The sequence below is a fragment of the Myotis daubentonii genome, chromosome 1 (genome assembly GCF_963259705.1).
Source record: "Myotis daubentonii chromosome 1, mMyoDau2.1, whole genome shotgun sequence".
Classification (NCBI taxonomy): Eukaryota; Metazoa; Chordata; class Mammalia; order Chiroptera; family Vespertilionidae; genus Myotis; species Myotis daubentonii.
Genome location: NC_081840.1, coordinates 169,524,497 through 169,549,305, shown reverse-complemented (window position 1 = coordinate 169,549,305; position 24,809 = coordinate 169,524,497). Strand labels below are relative to the sequence as shown.

Here is a 24,809-nt window from a genome sequence, read left to right as displayed (position 1 = left end):
ATTGTAACATATCAAACATTGTATCACACGTTATTGTTATGCTACTTCTTGTCAGTGTGCTCTTTATTATTATGTATTCTATTTTCCAACTCTCCAGCCAACCTAGACAAACAGGCCAGAAAGCTTCTTCCCAGGCGGAGAGGCGGGTTCCAGTTACCATGACAACAGCGCGCGCCCCACCATTTTCCGCTCGGGGAAGAAGAGAAGCTTAGGCTGCGTGTTGCGTCATCACTACGCGCTCGCAGGCTTGCTCCGGCTTAATTGGAAAGGCCCGGGCCAGCTCCCGTCGCCCACGCCAGAAATTATTTTTTTCCTCTTCAACCTTGGTTACAGCGCACCGAGCCTGCAAGACGGTAAGTACCGGAGGGAGAAAGGCGGGGAGCCAGCGGGCGAGGGGACGCTCCGGAGATGCCGGGGCGCCTGGGAGCCAGCCCCGCGCCGCTCGGTCCTATCAGCGTCCTCCCAGCTGGGCTCGCGTCGCGTCAACTTCCGGGCGGGTGCTCGCCAGCGCGGCCTGCGCCGCTCCCCGCCTCCGGCCCCTTTGTGTCCCCGCGGTGCCGAGGCGCGGGCCCCGGCACGTCCTTCCCGCAGGCAGGCAGCGCCGTCGTGCAGGCGCCGCTCGCCGTGGGCGGGCGCGCGGCTCGCAGGGGGGTGCGAGGGGGACGTGCCCGCGCGCGCTGGGGTAAGAGGTTGCACGAGGGTCAGCCTGTGGTGTGAGGGAGGAGGGGGGGCGGGGGGTGGCGGGGGGACGAGGGGCGTGAAAGGAGCCGTGGAGAGATGGAACACACCCCGGCTCGGTCCCCCTTCTCGCCGTGGCCCAACAATGAGGCGCAGCCATAGCGGTCGGCCTGCGCCCCTGGCGCCTCGGCGGTGCCTGGATTGCCCCGGGAGGGACCTGCGCCGGCTTTGTACTGCAGATTGTTCTCATGGCCTCTCTTTCTCCTTCTGTTTTCCGTAGCTGGTTCCTTTCAGACTCCCAGTCCCACAAGGTGGGGGCGGCCACCAGGATGAATCTTTTCAACCTGGACCGTTTTCGTTTTGAAAAAAGGAATAAGATTGAGGAAGCGCCCGAGGCAACACCCCCACCCTCCCAGCCTGGCCCTTCCTCGCCCATTTCCCTTAGCGCCGAGGAGGAGAACGCCGAGGGGGAGGTGAGCAGGGCAGGCAGCCCTGACTCCGATGTCACTGAGAAAACAGGTGAGTTACCACGCCGCCGCCGGATGGGGCGTCCAGAGAGATGTTGGCGAGACGAGAGGCGGAAGAGATTGCAGCTTCCATTCCCGAGGTGACATGTGCTCATGCATTGTCTTCCCCTTTGAAAGCAGCTTGGGGGCTGTCATAGGCACCAGGCCCTCCAGCTGAGCATCCATTCACACCCTCCTCCCCTTTCTGCGAGTTCTTGGAATGTGGCCCAACAATGGAAGGTGAAATCAGCATTTAGGTCATCTTTAGGTCAGCCCTGTGAACCACCTGGTTACTTGGCCAGGTGTTGACACTGATTCCAGTATTTCTCCAAAAAATACTGGTCACCTCCCGTGAGCGAGGCTTTATTCAAGGTGTCTGAAGACAATCTCCGTGAACAAAAGGTCAGATCACAGCCCGATGTTGCCACTACCTGACTTCCTGGAGATCCCCAGAGTGCAGAAGAGTAATTCGTGTTCTTTCTGGTGAATGAGCCATTTTAACCTCCAGCAGGTTGTCAGGGACAATAGGGTTTGAGAAGAAGCCCCAAATTAGCATTTCCATTTTAATCTGTTACAAATTCGAATATACTTGAATGCTTACTATGTTTTGACATAGTGCTTCACATTCTCATTTAATTGGCACAACAGTCCTGTGAGATATTACCCACATATTGCAGAAATGAGACCCAGGGAGGTTAAATTGTTAGGAAGTAGGTATAACCAGAACTCAAATCCAAGCATTCTAATTCCTTTTTTTTCTTCTATTTTTTGTTAATGCTCACCCGAGGATATTTTTTCCATTGATTTTTTTTTTTACTGTTTTTACATTTGTATAAATTTTTAAAAGTTCATCTTTATTGTTGAAAGAATTACAGATGTCCTCCTCCCTCCGTTAACCCCCTCCACCTCACTCCCGCCACCCCCCGCCCCATACCTTCATTGCAGTATTGCCTGTGTTCATGGGTTATGCATATAAGTTCTTTGGTTAATCTCTACCTGCCCCTTTGCCTCTGAGATTCATCAGTCTGTTCCTGATTTTTAGAGTGGAAGTGAAAGGGGGGGTGGGGAAGACATCAGTGTTAAGACACATTGATCGGTTGCCTCCCACATGCACTGCAATCACACATACTCCAATTGGGACTGAGCATCTAACCAGCAGCCCAGGTATGTACCCTTGACCAGTAATTAAACCCGAGATCCTTTCGTGCACAGGATCTAACTAATGAGCAACACTGGCTAGAGCCAAGCAATCTAATTCTTGAGGGTGAAAGGGATATTAGAAGTTTTATTTTAATGTTTATTCCAATAATCTCCTTTTTAATGCAAAATCTGTATTTCACAAGCAGTTTTAAAATGAATGTGGCCCTGACAAGATTAGTGACATATATGTCTTAACTCTTGATATCTCTTATTTTGTTTGGTACTCTTCTGTTTAAATGTAACAGTGGTTAATGTTGGCAGAATCCCTACAAGGTAATTGGAGTACCATTTTTAAATACTTTCTTTTTTTTTTTTTAATACATTTTTTATTGATTTTTTACAGAGAGGAAGGGAGAGGGATAGAGAGTTAGAAACATTGATGAGAGAGGAACATCGATCAGCTGCCTCCTGCACACCCCCTAACTGGGGATGTGCCCGCAACCAAGGTACATGCCCCTGACAGGAATCGAACCTGGGACCCTTGAGTCCGCAGGCCGACGCTCCATCCACTGAGCCAAACCGGTTAGGGCAGTGATGGCGAACCTTTTGAGCTTGGCATGTCAGCATTTTGAAAAACCCTAATTTAACTCTGGTGCTGTGTCACATATAGAAATTTTTTGATATTTGCAACCATAGTAAAACAAAGACATATTTTTGATATTTATTTTACATATTTAAATGCCATTTAACAAAGAAAAATCAACCAAAAAAATGAGTTCGCGTGTCACCTCTGACACACGTGTCATAGGTTCACCATCACTGGGTTAGGGCTTAAATACTTTCTTATAAATGGAATATGCTGAAATGATTTGTTTGGTTTGGTTAAGTAGTAAGTAGGAGTGAAATATTGAAAGGCTTTCTTTGAAGAGCTTTGAACTTATCTGAATTCTATGGGAAAGCACTGAAGGATTTAAGCACAGGAGGGATAGCCCTTTGTTTAATCTTTTAACAGATAATTTGATTTGTATAACATGCTATAGCTAATGTCTAAACATCCCGGTACTTTACTATTTTGACAGTAAATACATTTATCTGTTTCTTAGGTAGTTAGGGCAGAGGGTTGTAGGCTTGGAATTTTGAGGCCTTAAAAGCCTCTGTCCATCATTTTAGTTAAATGGGACATTGGATAAGTCACTTAAAATTGAGATCCACTATTTTTTATTATGTAAAATAAAAGCACTTTGTAAACTGGGATTCAACGGAATGTTATACTTATTTATCAATATTAGTAATGTAAAATTCTTAATTGCATTTTTTAAAAAAAATATATTTTTATTGATTTCAGAGAGGAAGGGAGAGAGAGAGATAGAAACATCAATGATGAGAAAGAATCATTGATTGGCTGCCTCCTGCACACCTCCTACTGAGGATTAAGGCAACCCGGGCATGTGCCCTTGACCGGAATCGAACATGGGACTCTTCATTCCACAGGCTAACACTCTATCCACTGAGCCAAACCAGCTAGGGCTTAATTGCCTTTTCTAATCAGAAGATGTTTTTCTTCTTCTTTTTTTTTTTTAATATATTTTTATTGATTTCAGAGAGGAAGGGAGAGGTAGAGAGAGATAGAAACATCAATGATGAGAGAGAATCATTGATCGGCTGCCTCCTGCACGCCCCACACTGGGGATCAATCCCGCAACCCGAGCATGTGCCCTGACTGGGAATCGAACTGTGACCTCCTGGATCATAGGTCAGTGCTCAACCACTGAGCCACGCTGGCTGGGCAGAAGATGTTTTTCTGCTTTACTTTTTTCTCTGTCTGAGACTTTACTCCCTTTTTATTGGGACTTTTTCTTTGGTACGTAAATTCATCTTAAAAACTAAGATTACCTTTAGGAATCATATGGTCAGTCTTTTATTTTTATTTTTTAAAAATATATTTTATTGATTTTTTATAGAGAGGAAGGGAGAGGGATAGAGAGTTAGAAACATCGATGAGAGAGAAACATCGATCAGCTGCCACTTGCACACCTCCTGCTGGGGATGGGCCCGCAATCAAGGTACATGCCCTTGACCAGAATCGAACCTGGGACCTTTCAGTCCGCAGGCTGACGCCCCATCCACTGAGCCAAACCAGTTAGGGCCATATGGTCAGTCTTGATGACACTGGAAAATATAAAAATTAGGTTTGTTCTGGGAATGATGAGAATTCATCTTGTTAGGAATAGAGAGAGAGCTTTGCATTAAGAAGAAAGTATTATAAATGGTACCATGAATTTTGGAGAATTTTGAAAACTAAGGCTAAATTTTTACTTTACCTTATAAGTACTAGGGATCCCTTAAAGACTTCAGGTAGAAGGGTAAAATAATGAGAGAAAGTTGTTTAGTAAAAAAAAAAAAAAAAGTCACTCTAACAGAGGATAGGGTTTGAAGAGAGATATCATTTAGGAAACTTACAGTCCAAACTTAGTGATGGTAGTAGAAATGCTGAAGAAATGTGAGAGTTTTCAAGTAAGAAAGGTCAAGGATTTAAAACTAGATTGCTGGTAGGAATGAGATAAAGTGATTGATAAAAATTTTAGTTTAGGTAATTGAAAGAAATGGTGGTTTTGTACATCAGAACAGATGTACCCATTGTAAGCCATTGGTCATGCCTTTAAAAATTAAGAATCAGACCGACTGGTGTGACTCAATCTACCTATGAACCAAGAGGTCACGGTTTAATTCCTGTCAGGGCACATGCCCAGGTTGCAGGCTCGATCTCCAGGCTCCGATATCTGGGGCGTATAGGAGGCAGCCAATCAATGATTCTCCTCATTGATGTTTCTATCTATCCTCCCTTCATCTCTGAAACCAATAAAAATATATTTTTTAAAAAAATCAGCCCTAGCTGGTTTGGCTCAGTGGATAGAAAGTCGGTCCAAGGACTGAAGGGTCGGGAGCATGTACCTAGTTGCAGGCTGGTCCCTTTTCCTGGTTGGGTTGCATGTGGAAGGCAACCAATCAATGTGTCTCTCTCACATTGATGTTTCTCTCTGTCTCTACTCCCCCCCCTTCCACTTTCTATAAAAATCAATAGAAAAATGTCCTCAGGTGAGGATTAACAACAAAAAATAATAATAAATTAAGAATCAAAGTCTTGTTCCAAACTAGCATTTTGGAGTAGACCAACGACAACTTAAGTGTGGGGGATTCAGATACTGAATTAAGTATATAGGCCTTGACCTGTAGAGAGGATAAGAAACCAAAGGTAGATTTAAGATCTAACTTCGGGCTGGACATGAGATTGGAGAATTATCAGTGGGATATGAATATTTACCTTCCATTATCATTATATGGTAACTTCATATTCTGCCATTGTGGGATACTGCTATATTTGCTTATTTACAGTAGAGTGTTAGGGTCTAAATCATAGGATGGAAATTAAAAAATATATATTTGTAATTACTCTTTTTCAGCTACTCCTGTTATTTATCTAATTTGAGTTAAGATTTTATTTCTTACCATACTCCAGTTACTGTGACACAGCCACATCGTTTCTTTTTTTTTTTTTTTTTTTAATATATTTTACTGATTTTTACAGAGAGGAAGGGAGAGAAGTAGAGAGCTAGAAACCTCGATGAGAGAGAAACATCAATCAGCTGCCTCCTGCACACTCCCCACTGGGGATGTGCCCGAAACCAAGGCACACGCCCTTGACTGGAATCGAACCCGAGACCCTTGAGTCAGCAGGCCGACACTCTATCCACTGAGCCAAACCGGCCAGGGTGCCACATCATTTCTTGAAAATACCAATCATAGTCCAATCTTTCCTTCTGCTTCCAAAGCTTTGCTCTTATTTGCATATGACTCTCAGCTTCTTCATTGGGGCTTGATGAAATGGTACCCTTTTTAGAAGGCCTTCCCATGATCACTCTCTCAGAAGTAACCCCCCTCCACCCCCAGCTTCACTCTACTGTATGTATTTATCGCTACCTAAAATGGTATTTGTGTCTCTCTTATTAGACTGTGATCCTCAAGGGGCACCAAGGGGAAAGGACATGTAAATATATATAGCTAAAATAGTACAATATGGTAACTCACAGGGGAAGGTACTAAGCAGTGAAGGATCACAGTCCAATTCACAAATGATCATTCATTCTTCCTGGGAGGATCAGGAAAAGTCACGAAGAGGTGACTAAATGGGCCCTAACCAGTGAATCATTTAATTCGGTGAACAAGAGATGAAAATATATGTTGCCTTAAAGAGTCTGTGCTGTTGTTTATGGGAAGGGGGAGTTATCTATGGAAGAAGAAGTTTAGGGAAATATTAGATAAAGCTGAAAAGAGAAATACAAACTGCTGGGTTTTTAGGAGCCTTTATATTTTGTGAAAGGAGCACTGATTTTATTTGGTAAAGACTAGAGAGCATTTCAATGTGAGAAGACAAATAATGAAGCTATTGCATTTGAAGCCTAAATGTAGGGAAATGACAGTAGGAATGGTTGAGGGCAGTTTAGGGATGTTTATATGATATGTATTTTATGGTATTCAGCATAGTTGAAAGGTAAAACTTCTTGTTTACACAGCTGAGTAATTGACACTGTCAACTGAATTAGGTGGTACACTTAGGAGGATGATACCAAAACAAATTGAGTTTGAGTTACTTTTCATATTTCAGTAAAGAGGTTTAATAGATGGTTGTACATCAGAGTTTGGAGCCTGAGAAATCAACTTTGGAATTACAGTTGTGGTACTTAACAAAAAATGTCCTAAGAGAGATGTATAGTAAGAAACATCAATATTTAATGATGATCAAAGGAAGGGAAATCAGTGACTTGTAAAGGATGACTAGAATAGTCAGAAATGATAGTATCCTGGAAGCTAAAGATGGAGTATAGTGAACAGTATCAAATGTAGAGAAGTCAAGTTGGATAGGGACTGATCAGGGACCTCTTCTCTTGGAAATTAAAAGTTATTGTTGACCTTTGTTTCAGTAGAAAGGCAAAGAGATGACTACTATTTATGAAGGCAAAGAGAAACAGCTTGACAGGGAAAGCAATGTCAGGAAAAGATGTTTCAGGATTGTTGAAAATTGAATATATTTGTAGAGATATAGAGGTTCTCTGAAGTCCCTGCAAAAAGTAAAATGGATATGATTCTTTGAATAATGATGCAGAATATATCATTTTATTGTCATGATTCTATAACCATTGGGTGTTACTCAGTCTTTTTCAGATGTGTGATCCAAAATGTGAATCATCTTTGTGTAGTCATTCTGGCTTCTTAATAGCTGTACTTGAAAGTCAGTCCTTGGTAAATGATTTAGTGATGAATTGTTCTAATAGAAAAATGCAAACACTCATCCTATCTAATAAAAGAGAAACATGGTAATTAGCCATACCTCCGCTACCCTTCCCATTGGCTAATCAGGGCGATATGCAAATTAACTGCCAGACAAGATGGCGGCCGGCAGCCAGGCAGCTTGAAGCGAACATGAGGCTTGCTTGCTTCAGTGACGGAGGACTCCAACGTTCCCCGCCTGCCACTGCCGGCCTCTAAGCTTGCAGTTTGAAACATTGTTACAAATATAGAAGCTAAACAAAACCCCAGAAACCTGCTTTCAGTCAGCCGGGATCTCAGAGCTGGAGTTGAAACTGTTTTGATTATAGAACCCAAACAAACCAGATACCTGCTTTCAGCAGTGGAGACCTAAGAGCTGGAGCCAAGCCTCAGAGCTAAAGCTGGCCCAGAATTAAAAAAAAAGAGAGAGAAAGAGAGAAAAAGGAGCGGTTTGGAACTTCAGTCACCCGCCAGCCTGAAAACAGCCCTCAGCCCCTTACCCAGACTGGCCAGGCACCCCAGTGGGGACCCCCACCCTGAAGGGTGTGTGACCAGCTGCAAACAGCCATCATCCCCTCATCCAGGCTGGCCAGGCACCCCAGTGGGGACCCCCACCCTGATCCAGGACACCTTTCAGGGCAAACCAGCCGACCCCCACCCGTGCACCAGGACTCTATCCTATATAGTAAAAGGGTAATATGCCACCCAGCACTGGGATCAGTGGAGCCGCGAGGCCTCCCGGCACCGGGATCAGCGTGACAGGTGGCAACACCCAAACCCCCTGATCGCCCTGCGGCTCTGTGTGTGACAGGGTGCAGCGCCCCAACACCCCCCTCCCCCACGGGCCCTGCTCTGAGTGTGACGGGGTAGAGCCATAACCTCCCCATCAGCCCTGCCCTGAGTGTGACAGTGGCGGCGCCCCAACCCCCTGATCGCCCCTGCTCTGTGTGTGACGGGGCAGTGCCCCAACTCCCCTATCGGACCTACTCTGTGAGTGACGGGGGAGCTCCTTAACCCCCTGATCGGCCCTGCTCTGTGGGTGATAGAGGACGACGCCTCAACTGCCCCCCACAGGTCCTGCTCTGTGTGTGACGCGGTAGAGCCATAACCTCCCCATTGGCCCTGCCCTGAGTGTGACAGTGGCAGCACCCCAACCCCCTGATCGGCCCTGCTCTGTGGGTGATAGAGGGCAGCGCCCCAACCCCCTCCCCCCCCACGGGCCCTGCTCTGTGTGTGACAGGGTAGAGCCATAACCTCCCCATCGGCCCTGCCCTGAGTGTGACAGGGTGTGGCGCCCCAACCCCCTGATCGGCCCTGCTCTGTGTGTGACGGGGGGAGCTCCCCAACCCCCTGATGGGCCCTGCTCTGTGTGTGACAGGGGGGAGCTCCCCAACCCCCTGACCAACCCTGCTCTGAGCGTGACGGGGCAGCGCCCCAACCCCCCTGATGGGCCCTGCTCTTTGAGTGACAGGGGGCAGCGCCCCAATCCCCTGATTGGCCCTGCTCTGTGCCTGACGGGGTGGTGCCGCAACCTCCCCATCAACCCTGCCTTGAGTATGACGGGGGGCGGTGCCCCAACCCCCCAATTGGCCCTACCCTGAGTGTGACTGAGGGCGGCATCGCAACCTCCCGATCCACCCTGCTCTGTGCATGACAGGGGGCGGCGCCCCAGCTCCCCAATCGGCCCTGCTCTGAGCCCAACCAGGAGCTGCACCTAGGGATTGGGCCTGCCCTCTGCTGCCCGGGAGCAGGCCTAAGCCTGCAGGTTATCTCCTGAGGGGTCCCAGACTGCGAGAGGCACAGGCTGGGTTGAGGGACCCCTTTCCCCCCCAGTGCACAAATTTTTGTGCACCAGGCCTCTAGTCTATACTAATAATTGAGGAATATGCAAATTGTTTGGGATGCCGTCACACAGTGACCGAACAGCAGGCTGCGTGGGGCTACCAGGCCGGCTGGGGGTGGGGGGCAGTGAGGGGCGAATAAACAACTAAACAGCAGGCTGCGTGGGGCAACCAGGCCAGCAGGGAGGGGCAGTGAGGGGCGACCAGGCCAGTGGCATGGGGGGCAGTTGGGGGCAACCAGGCAGGCGGGGGTGGAGTTGGGGGTGACCAGGCTAGCAGAGGGGGGCAGTTGGGGGCGACCAGGCTGGCAAGGGGGACAGTAAGGGGCAACTAGGCTGGCGGAAGGGGGCTGTTGTGGGCGACCAGGCCAGCAGGGGGGGCAGTGAGGGGTGTTTGTCTTTTATTACTGTAGATATATATATGTTTTTTCTTTTTTTAAAATTACTGATTTTTTACAGAGAGGAAGGGAAAGGGATACAGAGTTAGAAACATTGATGAGAGAGAAACATTGACCAGCTGCTTCCTGCACACCCCCCACTGGGGATGTGCCCACAACCAAGGTTCATGCCCTTGACCGGAATCGCACCCGGGACCCCTCAGTCTGCAGGCCGACGCTCTATCCACTGAGCCAAACCGATCAAGGCAGATTTTTTTTTCAATACATTTTTATTGATCTCCGAGAGGAAGGAGAGATAGTAACATCAATGATGAGAAAGAATCATTGATCGGCTGCCTCCTGCATGCCCCACACTGGGGATTGAGCCTGCATCCAGGGTATATGCCCTGATCTGGAATCAATCTGTGACCTCCTGCTTCTTACGTCAATGCTCAACCACTGAGACACATTTTCTAGGCAAACTGCCTTGAAAGTCAGTTGCCATGTTAAAGAATTGAACCATGTAAAGCAATACCCAACTAGAATACCAAAAATGGCATTGCTTTTGTTAAGTCTGCAGATGATATAGAGGTTTATGTGTTTTCATTTTACTTTGGGGAATCACTTTATTTGTGGACTATCAAATTGACAAACTATTTCTGTTTGGACTCATAATTTCCTTTTTAAGTTATTTGTTTTTGTTTTTTGAGTGGTCCTTGATCTTGGACCACTTTGGTGAAATCAGTGGCATACTCAAATGCTTTTGTTTCATGACAGACTTAGAAATGAGAATGGGTATAAGCACACTGGGAAAATTTAGAATCTATGATTGTCTTCTCTTGTTCTCTTGTGCAGTCCACTAATGGGGAATTTCATTTGGAATTACCCCCTGGAACCTTGTTGTCTCCTTGCATCATCTTGTCCCTAAAACATAATAGGCTTTTTAGTTGTTCTTATATGAAAGGACAGGCTATTGTTCCTCATGTTCTAATAAGAATTTGTTTATTCCTCACTCAGATTATGCCTCATAATAGTTATTTTCATGGCTATTTACCTCCTATTATTTGTTTTCTTTAGGGCAAATTAGATTATAACTTGCCCTTTCTATTTCTTTTATATACCCCACTTCCTGGTACAGTGCCTTAAACACAGAAGACATTCAGCAAATGTCAGAATTGAATACTATCCAATGACTTTATAATTGACTAGAGGCCCGGTGCACGAAATTTGTGTACAGAGGGGGGGGTTCCCTCAGCCCAGCCTGCACCCTCTCCAACTGGGGACCCCTTGGGGGATGTCCAACTGCCGGCAGTCACACATCCCTCTTGCAGTCTGGGACCGCTGGCTCCTAACTGCTCATCTGCCTGCCTGCCTAATTGCCCCCAACTACCCACCCCTGCTGGCCTGGTTGCCCCCAACTGCCCTCCTCTGCTGGCCAATTTGGTTCTGATTGGTCAGTTTCTATTCCAGTCAGCGTCAAAAGCTCCGCCTCCTAGGCAGCCATTTGCTCCCCACAGCACCCAGATTTGGTTCTGATTGGTCAGTTTCAATGCCAGACAGCATCAAAAGCTCCACCTTCTAGCAGCCATTGGCTTCCCACAGCACCCAGATTTGGTTCTGATTGGTTGGTTTCTATGCCAGTCAGTGTCAAAAGCTCCGCCTCCTAGGCAGCCATTGGCTGCCCATAGCACCCACATTTGGTTCTGATTGGTCAGTGTCTATGTCAGCATCCTAGGCAGCCATTGATTCTTCACAGCATCCACATTTGGTTCTGATTGGTCAGTTTCTATGCCAGTCAACGCTAAAACCTCCACCTCCTAGATAGCCATTGGTTCTTCGCAACACCCGCATTTGGTTCTGATTGGTCGGTTTCTATGCCAGTCAGAATCTCTGGACCTGATCAGAGAGACAGGGCTGAACAGCAGCCCCTGAGAAGGTCGGGAGAGAAAGAAAGGCCCAGCTGCTGGCGAAGCCCAGAAAGAAAGGGAGAGAAAGAGAGAGTCAAGTACTGATCAACAGCTGCCACTGAGGCTGCAGATCAGACCCTGCCTCTCTCTCTGGGTCTCAGCCCCCTGGGCAGTCAGTGCTGGGTCGCCACAGCAACCCAGCTGCTGACTGAAGGACTTCCGGGTTTGTCAGCCTTCAGTTGTGATTGGTTGTTACAACCCTGGGCTTTTATATATTAGGATTTTTCTTTTTCACCTTCCTTATCTCCTTTGTGCTGTTGCTTAAACATGCTGGTTTGCTTTGGGTCAAAAGCATCATTGCATCAGGAATATCTTAGCTATTTTTGCTGTTGCTTATTTCCAAAAATAGTCCAAACAAATCTAAGCATTTAGCACTATTCTAATTCTAGATTAGTGACTATTTTGGAAAGTTGGTATTTTATATAAACAAGCTTTTACTGTACCCATTAGTTTTCAAAGTGTGGTGGTCTCTGAACCTTTGGGCTCCTTCAGGTCAAAACTATTTTCATAATAAGACATTACTTGCCTTTTTCACTATGTCGATATTTGCACTGATTGTACAAAAGCAATGGTAAGTAAAACTGCTGGTGCCTTAACACAAATCAAGGCCAAGACTCCAAACTGTTATAGTAGTCATTGTATTAAAAATTTTTAAATGCCAGTTTCACTTAAGAATGTTCTTTTTTTTTAAATCCTCACCTGAGGATATTTTGTCCATTGCTTTTCAGAGAAAGTGGGACAGAGAGAGAGAAACATCGATGTAAGAGAGACACATCAACTGGTTGCCTTCTGCACATGTACCCATAACCCAGGTATGTGCCGGGAATCAAACTTGAGACCCTTCAGTGCACGGACCGACTCTCTAACACTAGCCACACTAACCAGGGCAAGAATGTTCTTGATAAAGCAGTGCAAATTACTACTTTCAATAAACTTCAACTTATCAGTAGGCACTTTTATAATATTTTGTGAAACAAAATGTGAACTAACTTTTGCTGCATACCAAAATACAATGTTATTTCAAGGGAAAGCATTTGAGCGATTGCTTTGAGTTGTGAGCTGCACTTGTCATTTTTTTTTTTTCACAGAGTACCATTTTTACTTGAAAGGATGATTTACCAACAACTATAGTTATGCAGACATTTTCTCAAAAATGAATAGCAATATCAAGGAAGACAACTGATAGTATTTATTGCTAGTGATAAAATTCTATTTTTCAAAGGAAAGTTTGTATTTTGGGAAACTAGTATCCACAGCTGTGAGTTTGACAATATCTAGGTATTTAGAGATCGGTGGTGGTATTATTGAATCTATTTAAAAAAAAATCATGAAATATGTCAACATTTAGTACATCTGCATTAATCAGGGAGTTAGCCAGTATTTTCCAATGACCAATCCACACAATGTTACAAAATAATGTTGGGGTTAAAGATCTATTAAAGTACAAGATAGACCAATGGGTTTTATTTATTTATTTAAATATATATATATATATTTTTTACTGACTTCATAGAGGATTGGAGAGGAAAAAGAGAGATACAAACATCAGTGATGAGAGAGAATCATTGGTTGGCTTCCTCCTGCACACCCCCTCTGGGGATTGAGCTCACAACCTGGGCATGTGGCCTGATCAGGAATTCAACCAGTGACCTCTTGGTTCCTAGGTCAATGCTCAACCACCGAGCACACCGGCCTAGCTAGAACAGTGAGTTTTAATATAACATAATGCAAAAGTTTATTCATATGGTTTCTGATTCCAAACTGCAATTAGCCTTTAAAAAAACTACCACCTGTCAAATTTGGATTTAGAATCAAAGAAAAACATCTATAGTAATGTGAAAAAGCTATGAAAATACTCCTTTCCCTAGTTTTATAACTGGCTAAGAGACAGGATTGAAATTCAAGTCTTTTAGGCTCTAGTGTCCATGTTCTCTTAGCTAAGACCTGAACTAGGAAATAAAAGCATAGAGAAAAAGGATTGGAATATAGAACACAAACCTCAGTTTTGCAGTTTTCACCAGGGTCATGCTAGTGAATAACCTGTGAAATGGAAAATCATTTAACACCAGCTCTGGTCAGTAATTTTTTTCTTTAAAAAGTGGTAGAAATTTTTGGTCTTACAATGGGAACAGTGAATGAAGTTAAAGATATTTAGCTCATGATTCTAATTATAAAAAATTTGCTTTGTTTTCAAGTTGCCAAAAATGTCTTTTCCTTTTCTTTTTTCTCACCACCAGAAGATTCTAGTGTTCCAGAAACTACAGTAAATGAAAGAAAACCAAGTATATCATGTTTGAAGAACCAAGGAGGAATACAGTATATTGATTTGTCTTCTGACAGTGAAGATGTTGTTTCTCCAAATTGCTCCAATACAGTTCAAGAGACAAAATTCAACAAAGACACAGTGATTATAGTGTAAGCAGCTAAATAGGTTCATTATATTTACATTGTAAGGATTTTTTGAGAAAAGTTTACTTAATTATATTTTCCTTTTTCTACTACATCTTGGTTATTTTTTGCTAACTTAGAAATGTACAGAGGTGGTGTATTTCTGGGTAACGATGATTTTCAGTAAGTTATTGAGAACAAATAGTTAATTATTTTTAACTAGAGGCCCAGTGCATGAAATTCATTCATGGGTAGGGTCCCTAGGCCTGGCCGGCAATCAGGGCTCATTGGGGCCTTCTGTCTGCTGGCAGGGGCCTTCCTTCGTTCTGTGCCACCCCCTGGTTGTCAGCACATGTCATAGCAACCAGTCTCCCGTTTGAACTCCCACGGAGACAATTTGCATATTAGGGTGTATACACACACACACACACACACACACACATACATATTTTCCAAAGATAGAAAATTAATTTAACAAATACCTTTGTTCACTTATAACTGCTTTGTGATTTGTTCTTAAGTCCCAGAGTCAAATCATTTAACATTTCTTGGGCACATTCTGTGAGGTAGCAAAGAGTTTCTATTGTAGACAGGAGAAAGATAATAAACATAAAAAAATGTCAAATAATAGATATTGTGGGCAAAAAAGGAAAGGAAATATGCAGCTTGGGGCCAGGGGTAGGTGCATGGTTTCTTAAGAGCACAGCTAGTAAAAAGGCTTCTCAATGAAGCCTTCATTGAGAAGACGATAATTGGGCAAAGACCTGAAGGGGATAAGAAAGTGAACCATGTAGAAAATGGGGTGGAGGATGTTTTCCAGATATTGGAAATTTTCCTCTTCAGTGATCCTAAAATGGTTTTATGCCTGGCATTTTTTAAAAAATATATTTTATTGATTTTTTTATAGAGAGGAAGGGAGAGGGATAGAGAGTTAGAAACATCGATGAGAGAGAAAACATTGACCAGTTGCCTCCTGCACACCCCCGACTGGGGCTGTTCCCGCAACCAAGGTACATGCCCTTGACTGGAATCGAACCTGGGACCCTTCAGTCCACAGGCTGACGCTCTTTCCACTGAGCCAAACCAGTCAGGGCTATGTCTGCCATTTTTTGAGAAAAATGGGGAGGGGGAGCAAATGATGCAGAATAAAGGTCCTATAGTCACAAGTCACAAGGGGTAAAGGAGGTGCTTAATCATGTTAAGCCCTTTTATTCTAGATGAGACGGGAAGCTAATTGAACAGAGGAGTAAAATTGTCTGACTTACATGTTTGGCAGGACTTTGATGCTGTAGGGGCGTAGTAGTAGAAACATGAATATTGTTTTAATTACCCAGGAAAGAAATGATGGAGGTTTAGATCAGGCTACTACTTGTGGAAATGATGAAAAGTGGTGAGGTTCTGCATATACTTTGAAGGTAGAGCAGAGAGGATTTATTGATGGATTTCATGTGGGGTGGGAGTGAAAGGAGTCAAGGATGACCAGAAGATTTTTGGTCTGAGCAACTAGAAGAATGGAATTAACAATTAACTGAGATAAGAAGACTATCTTGAATATGCTGTGATTGACAAGACTCTTAGACATATAAGTGGAGATGACAAGTAGGCAATTGAATGTGACATCTGAATTCTGGGGAAAGATCTAGATTACATACCTAATTTTGTAAGTTGTCAGAGTATAGATTTTCTTTTTACTTGTTGTTGACTTTAACGGGGTGACAATGGTTATCATACAGGTTTCAGGTGCACAATTCCCCAAATCTGTATAATTTGTGCCCTGTATAGTGTGTTCACCACCCCACGTCAAGTCTCCTTCCAGCATATAGATTTGATATTTAAAGCCACATGATTAGATGAAATCACCAAGGGACACTAGTATAGCTGGAAAACAGATCTCTTGGATTTAGATTTAACAATTAAAATTATTTCTGTTAGTTGCATCTATTATCAGGGATTTTCAGTCTTTTTCATCTCATGTCACACAATAAACTAATTACTAAAATTCTGCGACACACAAAAAAATGTATTTGATTTTTTGCCCATCTGACCAAAAAAATTAGGTATAATTTTTATTCATTCACCCTGGACAGCTATTGTGTTGGCTGTTGTCATTTTTATATTTGACAACCCAAGGGAAAAGAGGTCAGTGCCGTTTACTAAATAGTCAGGTATTGCACGTTTTAAAAATTCTTGTGGCAAACTTGTTCAAAATCGCTGATAATTATTATTCTTACTATGATTTTATTATTATTTGGGTGTCCCCCCCAAAAAATGTGTGCACACTTTAACAGCTGATAGCTCAGTTTTGAAAGTGAAATGTATTTTAATAATCACTGCTTTTATTCAAAGTGTGTGTATATATTTTTTGGGAACACCCTATATTGAAGTAAATTATAGACATCCCAACATTACTGCCTTTGATTCTTTGCTATACATCCCCCTCTGCTATCAATGAATAATTCTCCACTATCATTCCCAGTTTATGTTCAGATTTGATGTGTTTTGTAGCTGGTTTTTCATGCCAGGATCCTAACTAGAAACATCTACTGCATTTGGATATTATGTCTCTTAATTCTTCATAAACTCCCCTCCTCTTCTCTTTTTTAAGGGTTTCAACTTATTGAGGAGATCAAGTCTTTTCTTAGAGACAATAGATTTTTCTGATTGTTTCCCCATGGTGGTATTGAATTTATTTCTGTACCACTTTTTGTGAACTGGACATTAAATTCGAGGCATATTCAGATTGTCATCAGCATGACTACTTAACTTACTACATCAAGAGACCCATGAGTTTGTCCCAGTGAATGGTCATGAGCTTGCTCACTAGCTTTAGGTTGTCATGCAGAAGAGCAAGTTTCTTTGAAAGAGGTCGTCCAGAGCAGGAATTGTAAAAGGATTCCAACCTGAATAGTTGTATTTTCTCCAAGCACTAGGAGACAAAATCAGATAGGAAGCATGAACAGTGAGGCAGAGTGAGAATTCAGAGTTGAGTACATTAGGAATGAGAAATCTGGGTGTAATAGAAAGGGAGACACATATAATTGTCTTCAAATACTGAAGGATAGGCCTAGTGACAAATGAAGAGATTGATTTTACCCTGTTACCTTAGAGCAGTTTCTCAGAGCAAAGTTGAAGAAGTCAACCTAGAAGCTTAAAATACATGTTCCTGTCAGTGCCCTAATAGGTACAACTGATCTAACATGAATAGGAGTAGAGAAGTTAGTAAAGTACAGATTCCGGATATGTGTCCAAGAGAGCTGTCAAAAAATAGAACTAGCTGCACAGCAGAATCTGCACTCTGATCTCCAGAATGCCTACCATGGTAGAAAACTGAAATTTCAAACAGAGATATTTGTTTGGGAGATGGATGAGTAAAACTTGGCCCCTAATGTCTTCTATTATAGGCTAAACATACAAGCTGAAATGGAACATGATTAAAATTAGTTGTTGTAGAATAAAGCCTCATATGGAGTAAATGCTCCCTGTCTGCTAAGGAAGTATTTTGTTCCTGGCAGAGATTCTGATATTGATGGGGCCATTCCGATTTTAACACAGATTCTAGTCACATAGGCCATGAAAATTATTTTTTCTTCCTATTCATGTAGTCTTCATAATTTCTCAGGAACAACATGACAACACTCATCTGATATGCAGAATACAGGTGAAAAACGTAGGAAAGAGAAGTGGGCATGCAATAAATATGTGTGTGTCTTAAAAAATAATTGCTGCTATTTTGTTTTGTTCTTTTTCATTCCAGCCTGGATAATCTGAAACATTTTCAGAATATGCAGATTTTGGGAAAGTAGATTTATATACATAAACATTTTGAAATGAAAAATGTTGTGTTGTTTTAATCTTTGACAGATGTAGATTTCATTTAATATTAAAAAGAACTGCAGATGTGCCATATTTCATATTTTCATATATACATGTGTATACAATTATAATGCAATAGCATTAAAAATACATTAAATTGTTTTTTTCTGAAAATGATTTTAGTTCTGAGCCATCTGAAGATGAAGAGTCCCAAAGCCTTCCTGCCATGACAGGTAGAAATAATGCTATTTCAGAACTGGAAGACCTTTCGGAATTGGAAGACCTTAAAGATGCTAAACTTCAGACCTTGAAGGAACTGTTCCCACAAAGAAGTGACAGTGATTTACTTAAGGTTATACCCTATTTTAGTAACTGGTTATTGTAGCTGTAATTATGTTTAATATCTCTCCTGTATCTAGTGCTGTATTTAGTCATTTTTCTAAAGATACTTGTTTTAAGATAATTATTAACTTCTTTCTGTGTAATAATTAAGGAAAATGTCAGGGATTTACTTGAAAGAGTTAATAATAGGTGAGGTTACTCACCTATAGATAATACAATGAGTTTTCCTCAGTGGCTCTCATACATAGCTTGTGAATTCTTGTGTGCTTGAATGGTTTTAAAATGGGAACACCCTCCCCTCCCAATCTTCCAGAAAAGCTCACAAATGTCAGGAGGCTTTCCCCCACCCCCATAATGATAAGGGGTTGCTGGCATACATTATAGTACATGCTTATGCTGCTGTAAAAAAGAAGGAATTCTTACCATTTGCAACAGCATGGATGGAACTGGAGAGCATTATGCTAAGCGAAATAAGCCAGTCAGAGAAAGATAAATATCACATGATCTCACTCATTTGTGGAATATAATGAACAACATAAACTGATGAACAAAAATTGAACCAGAGACATAGAAGCATCAAACAGACTGTCCAACCTATGAGGGAAGGCGGGGGGTGAGGGCGTAAGGGATCAACCAAAGGACTTGTATGCATGCATATGAGCATAACCATTGGACACAGATAGTAGGGGGGTCAGAGCATGTGCTGGGGGGTGGGAGCAGCCAGGGAGAGGTCAGTGGGGGAAAATGGAGACTTATGTAATATTTTAAACAAAGAATTTAAATTTTAAAAATTTATATAGTACACGCTGTTCCTAAAAGGAATAGCTGTTCCTTAACTGTAGCAGGATATGACTATGTGATAGTCATTGATAGCCCATTTTTATCAGACATTGTGATTTTTCAAATAAAGTGAAAAGGATGGATTTTTATTTACTACTAGAGGCCTGGTTCACGAATTTGTGCACCAGTGGGGTCCCTCGGCCTGGCCTGCGAGATCAGGCTGAAACTGACTCTCTGACATCCCCCAAGGGGTCCCGGATTGGGAGAGGGTGCAGGCCAAGCCAAGGGACCCCGGTGCACGATCGGGGCCAGGGAGGGACGCGGGAGCTTGGCCAGCCAGGGATGGTCAGCGGGAGGGTTCCAGGGCATGTCCAGCCTGTCTCACTCAGTCCTAATCAGCTGAACCCCAACAGCAAGCTAACCTATTGGTTGGCGCATCTACCCCCTGGTGGTCAGTGCACGTCATAGTAAGTGGTTGAGCGGCCTTAACATATCATTATCATATTATGCTTTGATTGGATGACCAGACACTTAGCATATTAGGCTTTTATTATATAGGATTGATCAATTTCATAGTTTTATTTTGATATAATTTAAATGTTATAAAGATCACCTACCTAAAATGTATAATTTAGCCCAGCTTGCGTGGCTCAGTGGTTGAACGTTGAGCAGGAGGTCATGGTTCAATTCCCAGTCAGCATACATGCCTTGGTTGGAACCCCAGTAGGGGGCGTGCAGGAGGCAGCCAATCAATGATTCTCATCATTGATGTTTCTATCTCTCTCTCCCTCTCCATTCCTCTCTGGAATCAATAAAAATATATTTAAAATAAATAAATAAAATGTATAATTTAGTGATAAAATGTATAATTTAATGGTTTTTAGAGATTTACAGCCATTACCATAATCTAATTTTAGAGCATTTTGATCATTCCAAAAAGAAACCTTGTACTCATTAGCAATCACTCCATTTATATAGATTGGTCTAATCTGGACTTTTCATATATGGGACCTATATATATATAAAAGGCTAAGTGACCATCCGACGGGCCGGTAGGTATGACACTCACCACTAGGGTGCAGACGCTCAATGCAGGAGCCTTCAAGCCCTGGCGCCGTCCCAGGTGCGGCCAGCCAGGGAGGGAGTGTGGGAGGTTGGCTCCAGGGCATGTCCAGCCCATCTTGCCCAGTTCTGCCCCGACGGCCACCTTCTAATTAATTTTCTTTTAATATGCACAAATCTGTGCACTGGGGCACTAGCTACATAATAACTAGAGGCCTGGTGCACAAAACTTGTGCGGGGGGGGGGGGGGGGGTTGAAGGGTCCCTCCGCCCAGATTGCGAGAGGGCGCAGGTCAGGCCAAGGGACTCCATCGGTGCATGATTGGGGCCAGGGAGGGACGCAGGAGGTTGGTCAGCTGGGGAGGGACCGCGGGAGGGCTCCAGTCCTGATTGGCTGGACCCCAGCAGCAAGTAACCTACTGATTGGAGTGTCTGCCCCGTGGTGGTCAGTGCACATCATAGTGATTAGTCAACTGGTCGACTGTCTGCTCCCTGGTGGTCAGTGCAAGTGGTTTGAGTGGCCTTAGCATATCATTAGCATATTATGCTTTGGTTGAATGGACAACCGGACAACTGGACACTTAGCGTATTAGACTTTTATTATATAGAATGATCTTTTGTGACTGGCTTGTCTTCACTTAGCATAAGGTTTTGAAGTTCCTCCATGTTTATCAGGACTTCATTCCTTTTTATAATAACTAAAGAAAAACAAAATACCATTCAGGACAAACAAAGTAAGTCTGAACTGAAGGTATTCTGGGCCTGCTAGTTTGAACTCTGAAGTATAGATTAAGTTTTCTATTCCCTGTTATTTTTAACATGAACCTCCCCTCCCCCCGAATTATCATTTTGATACCTTCTCATTGTTAGATAAAGGAAACTTTAGTGTTATTTATCTTGGGTGTACTTTTTTTCCTGCTAGCAGTGTTATTTGCTTCCTGGTGTGATCCCATCCCTCTCTCTCCCCCTCAGCATAAGAAGAAAAGAAATGTAGCTACTAGTAGATACAGGGGCTACTTACAGTGTTGGAAAGAGTTTCCAAAAGAAACAAATCTCAGTTTAACAATACTTTGTAGCTTGTTGCCAAATTTTTATGTGGTTCAAGGGGATTTTTTTCCCATAGGAATATTTATCTCTTATTTTATAATTTTTTAAATTCTTTATTGTTGAAAGCATTAACATATGTCTCTTTTTTTTCCCCATCGACCTCTCCCAGCCTACTCCTGCCTCCCAGCACAGGATCTCACCCCCCTATTGTTCATGTCCATTGGTTATGCTTATACCAGTATACATGCATGCAACTCTTTTGGTTGATCTCTTACCACCCCCCCCCCACTTATTTTATAATTTTAATGGGAAAATAGGCTTGATACACAGAATTTATTTGTATGTTTCATTAATTAGAAAATTTTGGAATTTAGCATATCACTCCCTCCATAGCAAAGTACTCTCTTGATGTAATCTGGATTTCAAGTTATCCCTGACATTTCAAGAGATTTAAAGGTGGCATTTATAAATTACTTTGCAAAGGTTTTTAGACCCATATAATAGAATTGAGGTTATAAAATATAAATTTAGTCATAGATTTGTAAAGCGTATGTTTTGGATATTTTGAAAAGGAAGAGGGACTTACAGGATCTGTAAGGATCCAAGATAAGAAAACTAGTATAGAAGACAGCATTCTAGTTTGATTTGAGCCTTTTTAATTTAATACAAAAATAACTTATTTTAAAAAGTAAAATATATTTTTAAGATTTTTATTGTTGAAAGTATTACATAGGTACTCCTTTTTCCCCCATCAACCTCTTCCAGCCCGTTCCCATCCTCCCCCACACCCCAGGCCCTTACTACCTCCTCCTCTGTGCCCATGGGTTATGCGTATATACCAGGGGTGGGCAAACTTTTTGACTCAAGGGCCACAATGGGTTCTTAAACTGGACCGGAGGGCCGGAACAAAAGCATGGATGGAGTGTTTGTGTGAACTAATGTAAATTCAAAGTAAACATCATTACATAAAAGGGTACGGTCTTTTTTTTTTTTTTTAGTTTTGTTCATTTCAAACGGGCCGGGTCCGGCCCGCAGGCCGTAGTATGCCCACGGCTGGTATATACATACAAGTTCATTGGTTGGTCTCTTCCCACCCACCCTCCCCTTCCTTCCCTCTGAGATTCAACAGTCTGTTCATGCTTCTAAAAATATATATTTTTATTGATTTCAGAGAGGAAGGGAGAGGCAGAGATAGATAGAAACATTAATGATGAGAGAGAATCATTGATCAACTGCCTCTTGCACACCCCACACTGAGGATCGAGCCCATAACATAACCCCTACATATGCCCCGACTGGAAAGCGAACTGTGACCTGATTATAGGTTGATGCTCAACCACTGAGCCATGCTGGCTGGAATAAAAGAAAATTTTTTAATCCTCATTTGAGGATATGTACATTGATTTGAGGGGGAGAGAGAGAGAGAGAGAGACATTAATCAGTTGCCTCCCATACTCACCCCAACTGGGGATAGAACCCAAAACCTAGGTATGTGCCCTGACTGGGAATTGAACCTGCAAACTTTTTAGTGTATAGGATAATGCTCCAACCAACCGAGCCACCCAGCTAAGGCAAAAGTAAGATCTTTTAAAACCAGATAACTCATTGGAAGTACAGGAAACTTTAGTAAGAGAAAAATATGGACTATTCAGTTTCTCCTGAGATATAAAATGTAACAGAACAGTGTGAAAATATATTGAAGATGTTTATTACATAAGTAATATATGAATATGTTCTTGAACAAATTCAACAAATTCAGAGGTAGAGTAAAAATCAAAAGGGCCCTTTATCCCACTCATCTAGGAAGTATTAGATTTTAAAAAAATAACTGCACAATTGTAATATGTCAGTGTCCACTGCTAAATGTCAGTTGAAAAGGAATAATATAAATGTCTGTTGGTCTCCCCTTCTCCCTACTTTCTCTCTCTCTTTTTTTTAATATATTTTATTGATTTTTTATAGAGAGGAGGGGAGAGGGATAGAGAGTTAGAAACATTGATGAGAGAGAAACATCGATCAGCTGCCTCCTGCACACTCCCCACTGGTGATGTGCCCGCAACCAAGGTACATGCCCTTGACTGGAATCGAACCTGGGACCCTTCAGTCCGCAGGCCGACGCTCTGTCCACTGAGCCAAACCAGCCAGAGCACCTACTTTCTCTTATCCTTTCCCCACACCCTCCTCAGAGCCTGGAAATGTAAATAGAAAGTTTTTAAGCCTCCAATGCACAATTTTATAATTAACAAAAGCCTTGATTATTCTGTACATATTTGACTATGTTTTAATTTTTCCTGTGCAGTGATGAGTGAATTTGATACATTTTAAGATATGCTTAGATAGCCCTAACCGGTTTGGCTCAGGGGATAAAGCGTCGGCCTGCGGACTGAAAGGTCCCAGGTTCGATTCCGGTCAAGGGCATGTACCTAGGTTGCGTGCACATCCCCAGTAGGGGGTGTGCAGGAGGCAGCTGGTCAATGTTTCTAACTCTCTATCCCACTCCCTTCCTCTCTGCAAAAAAGTCAATAATATATATATATATATATATATATATATATATATAAAAATAGATATGCTTAGATAAGTTCAGACTTTTCGATAAACCAGGTTGCCTGAAAATTTATCATAGGATTTAATGAATTTAAAACTATGACATACATATTTCCCGACTTTATATATACTTAATATATTTGTTCTTTAATATTTTGATAAATGAAACAATTCTTAGTGCTCTTTTTAAAATATTAATATATTCTCGTTCTGTTAGTTGATTGAATCAACCAGCACAATGGATGGAGCAATTGCTGCTGCCTTGCTGATGTTTGGTGATGCAGGTATGCCTAACTTAGTTTCAAACTATATTGACTTATTACATAAGAATATCTTTTCATTTTTAATATCTATAATAATAAAAGTATAATATGCAAATTGACCAAAGGGCTGAACAGCGGAATGACTGTCCGGATGACCTTCTGGATGAAGCCGCGGCTGTGAGGCAGCGGCCAAGGCGGCCAGGGCTGCAAAGGCCTACCCTTTCATGAATTTCTTGCATCTGGGGTCTAGTTGCTCTATAATTTACCAAGTTCCTACATGAATTCTTATAGGATACTTATGAGATATTAGTAACTTCATCATTTTTAGATGAAGAAACTGAATCTTAAGGTTAAGTGACTTACCTGAGTTCATACAGCTATTTCGGAACCCAGTTTTCTAGATTGATTCTCTCCCCTTCCCCCCCTCCCCACCCCACCCCCTGCCAAAAAAAGGGGAGGGGCAGCTTTCCATTGGTAATTTTGCTTGTTTCCTACAGATCAGATTTCATAACAATGAAGTTTTGGAAGATATATAATTTTTTTTAAGTATCCTTTCTAATCGCATTGTGGTTTTATTCACAGGTCTACAAATCTGAGTCAGTAGGAACATAATGTCTTGTGGGAAGTCCTAGCTGGAAATCATCATTCCTTCATTTAGTAAATACTTATGCTAAGTTCCAGTCTTGGGATGCAAAGTAAATGCATTTAAAGGAGCTTGCAATATAAAAGCAATTT

The 24,809-nt window shown here is 42.4% G+C and overlaps 1 protein-coding gene across 11 annotated transcripts in view; it reads left to right on the top strand.

The window, feature by feature from the left end:
• The first annotated feature begins 207 nt into the window (after positions 1 to 207).
• Positions 208 to 24,809, top strand: part of SMARCAD1 (SWI/SNF-related, matrix-associated actin-dependent regulator of chromatin, subfamily a, containing DEAD/H box 1) — a 90,766-nt gene continuing 66,164 nt past the window's right edge. For 2 of the 11 annotated variants that reach the window (XM_059665257.1, XM_059665319.1), the window contains exons 1-6: positions 485 to 682; positions 959 to 1,197; positions 12,562 to 12,645; positions 14,071 to 14,248; positions 18,218 to 18,386; positions 24,029 to 24,095. In XM_059665257.1, the coding sequence (XP_059521240.1) occupies positions 1,008 to 1,197; positions 12,562 to 12,645; positions 14,071 to 14,248; positions 18,218 to 18,386; positions 24,029 to 24,095 (688 nt within the window). In that variant the 5' untranslated portion in view covers positions 485 to 682; positions 959 to 1,007. Of the gene's footprint in view, positions 354 to 484; positions 683 to 958; positions 1,198 to 12,561; positions 12,646 to 14,070; positions 14,249 to 18,217; positions 18,387 to 24,028; positions 24,096 to 24,809 lie in introns of those variants that run through there. The other 9 variants (XM_059665261.1, XM_059665270.1, XM_059665279.1 and 6 more) reach the window with 9 other exon arrangements.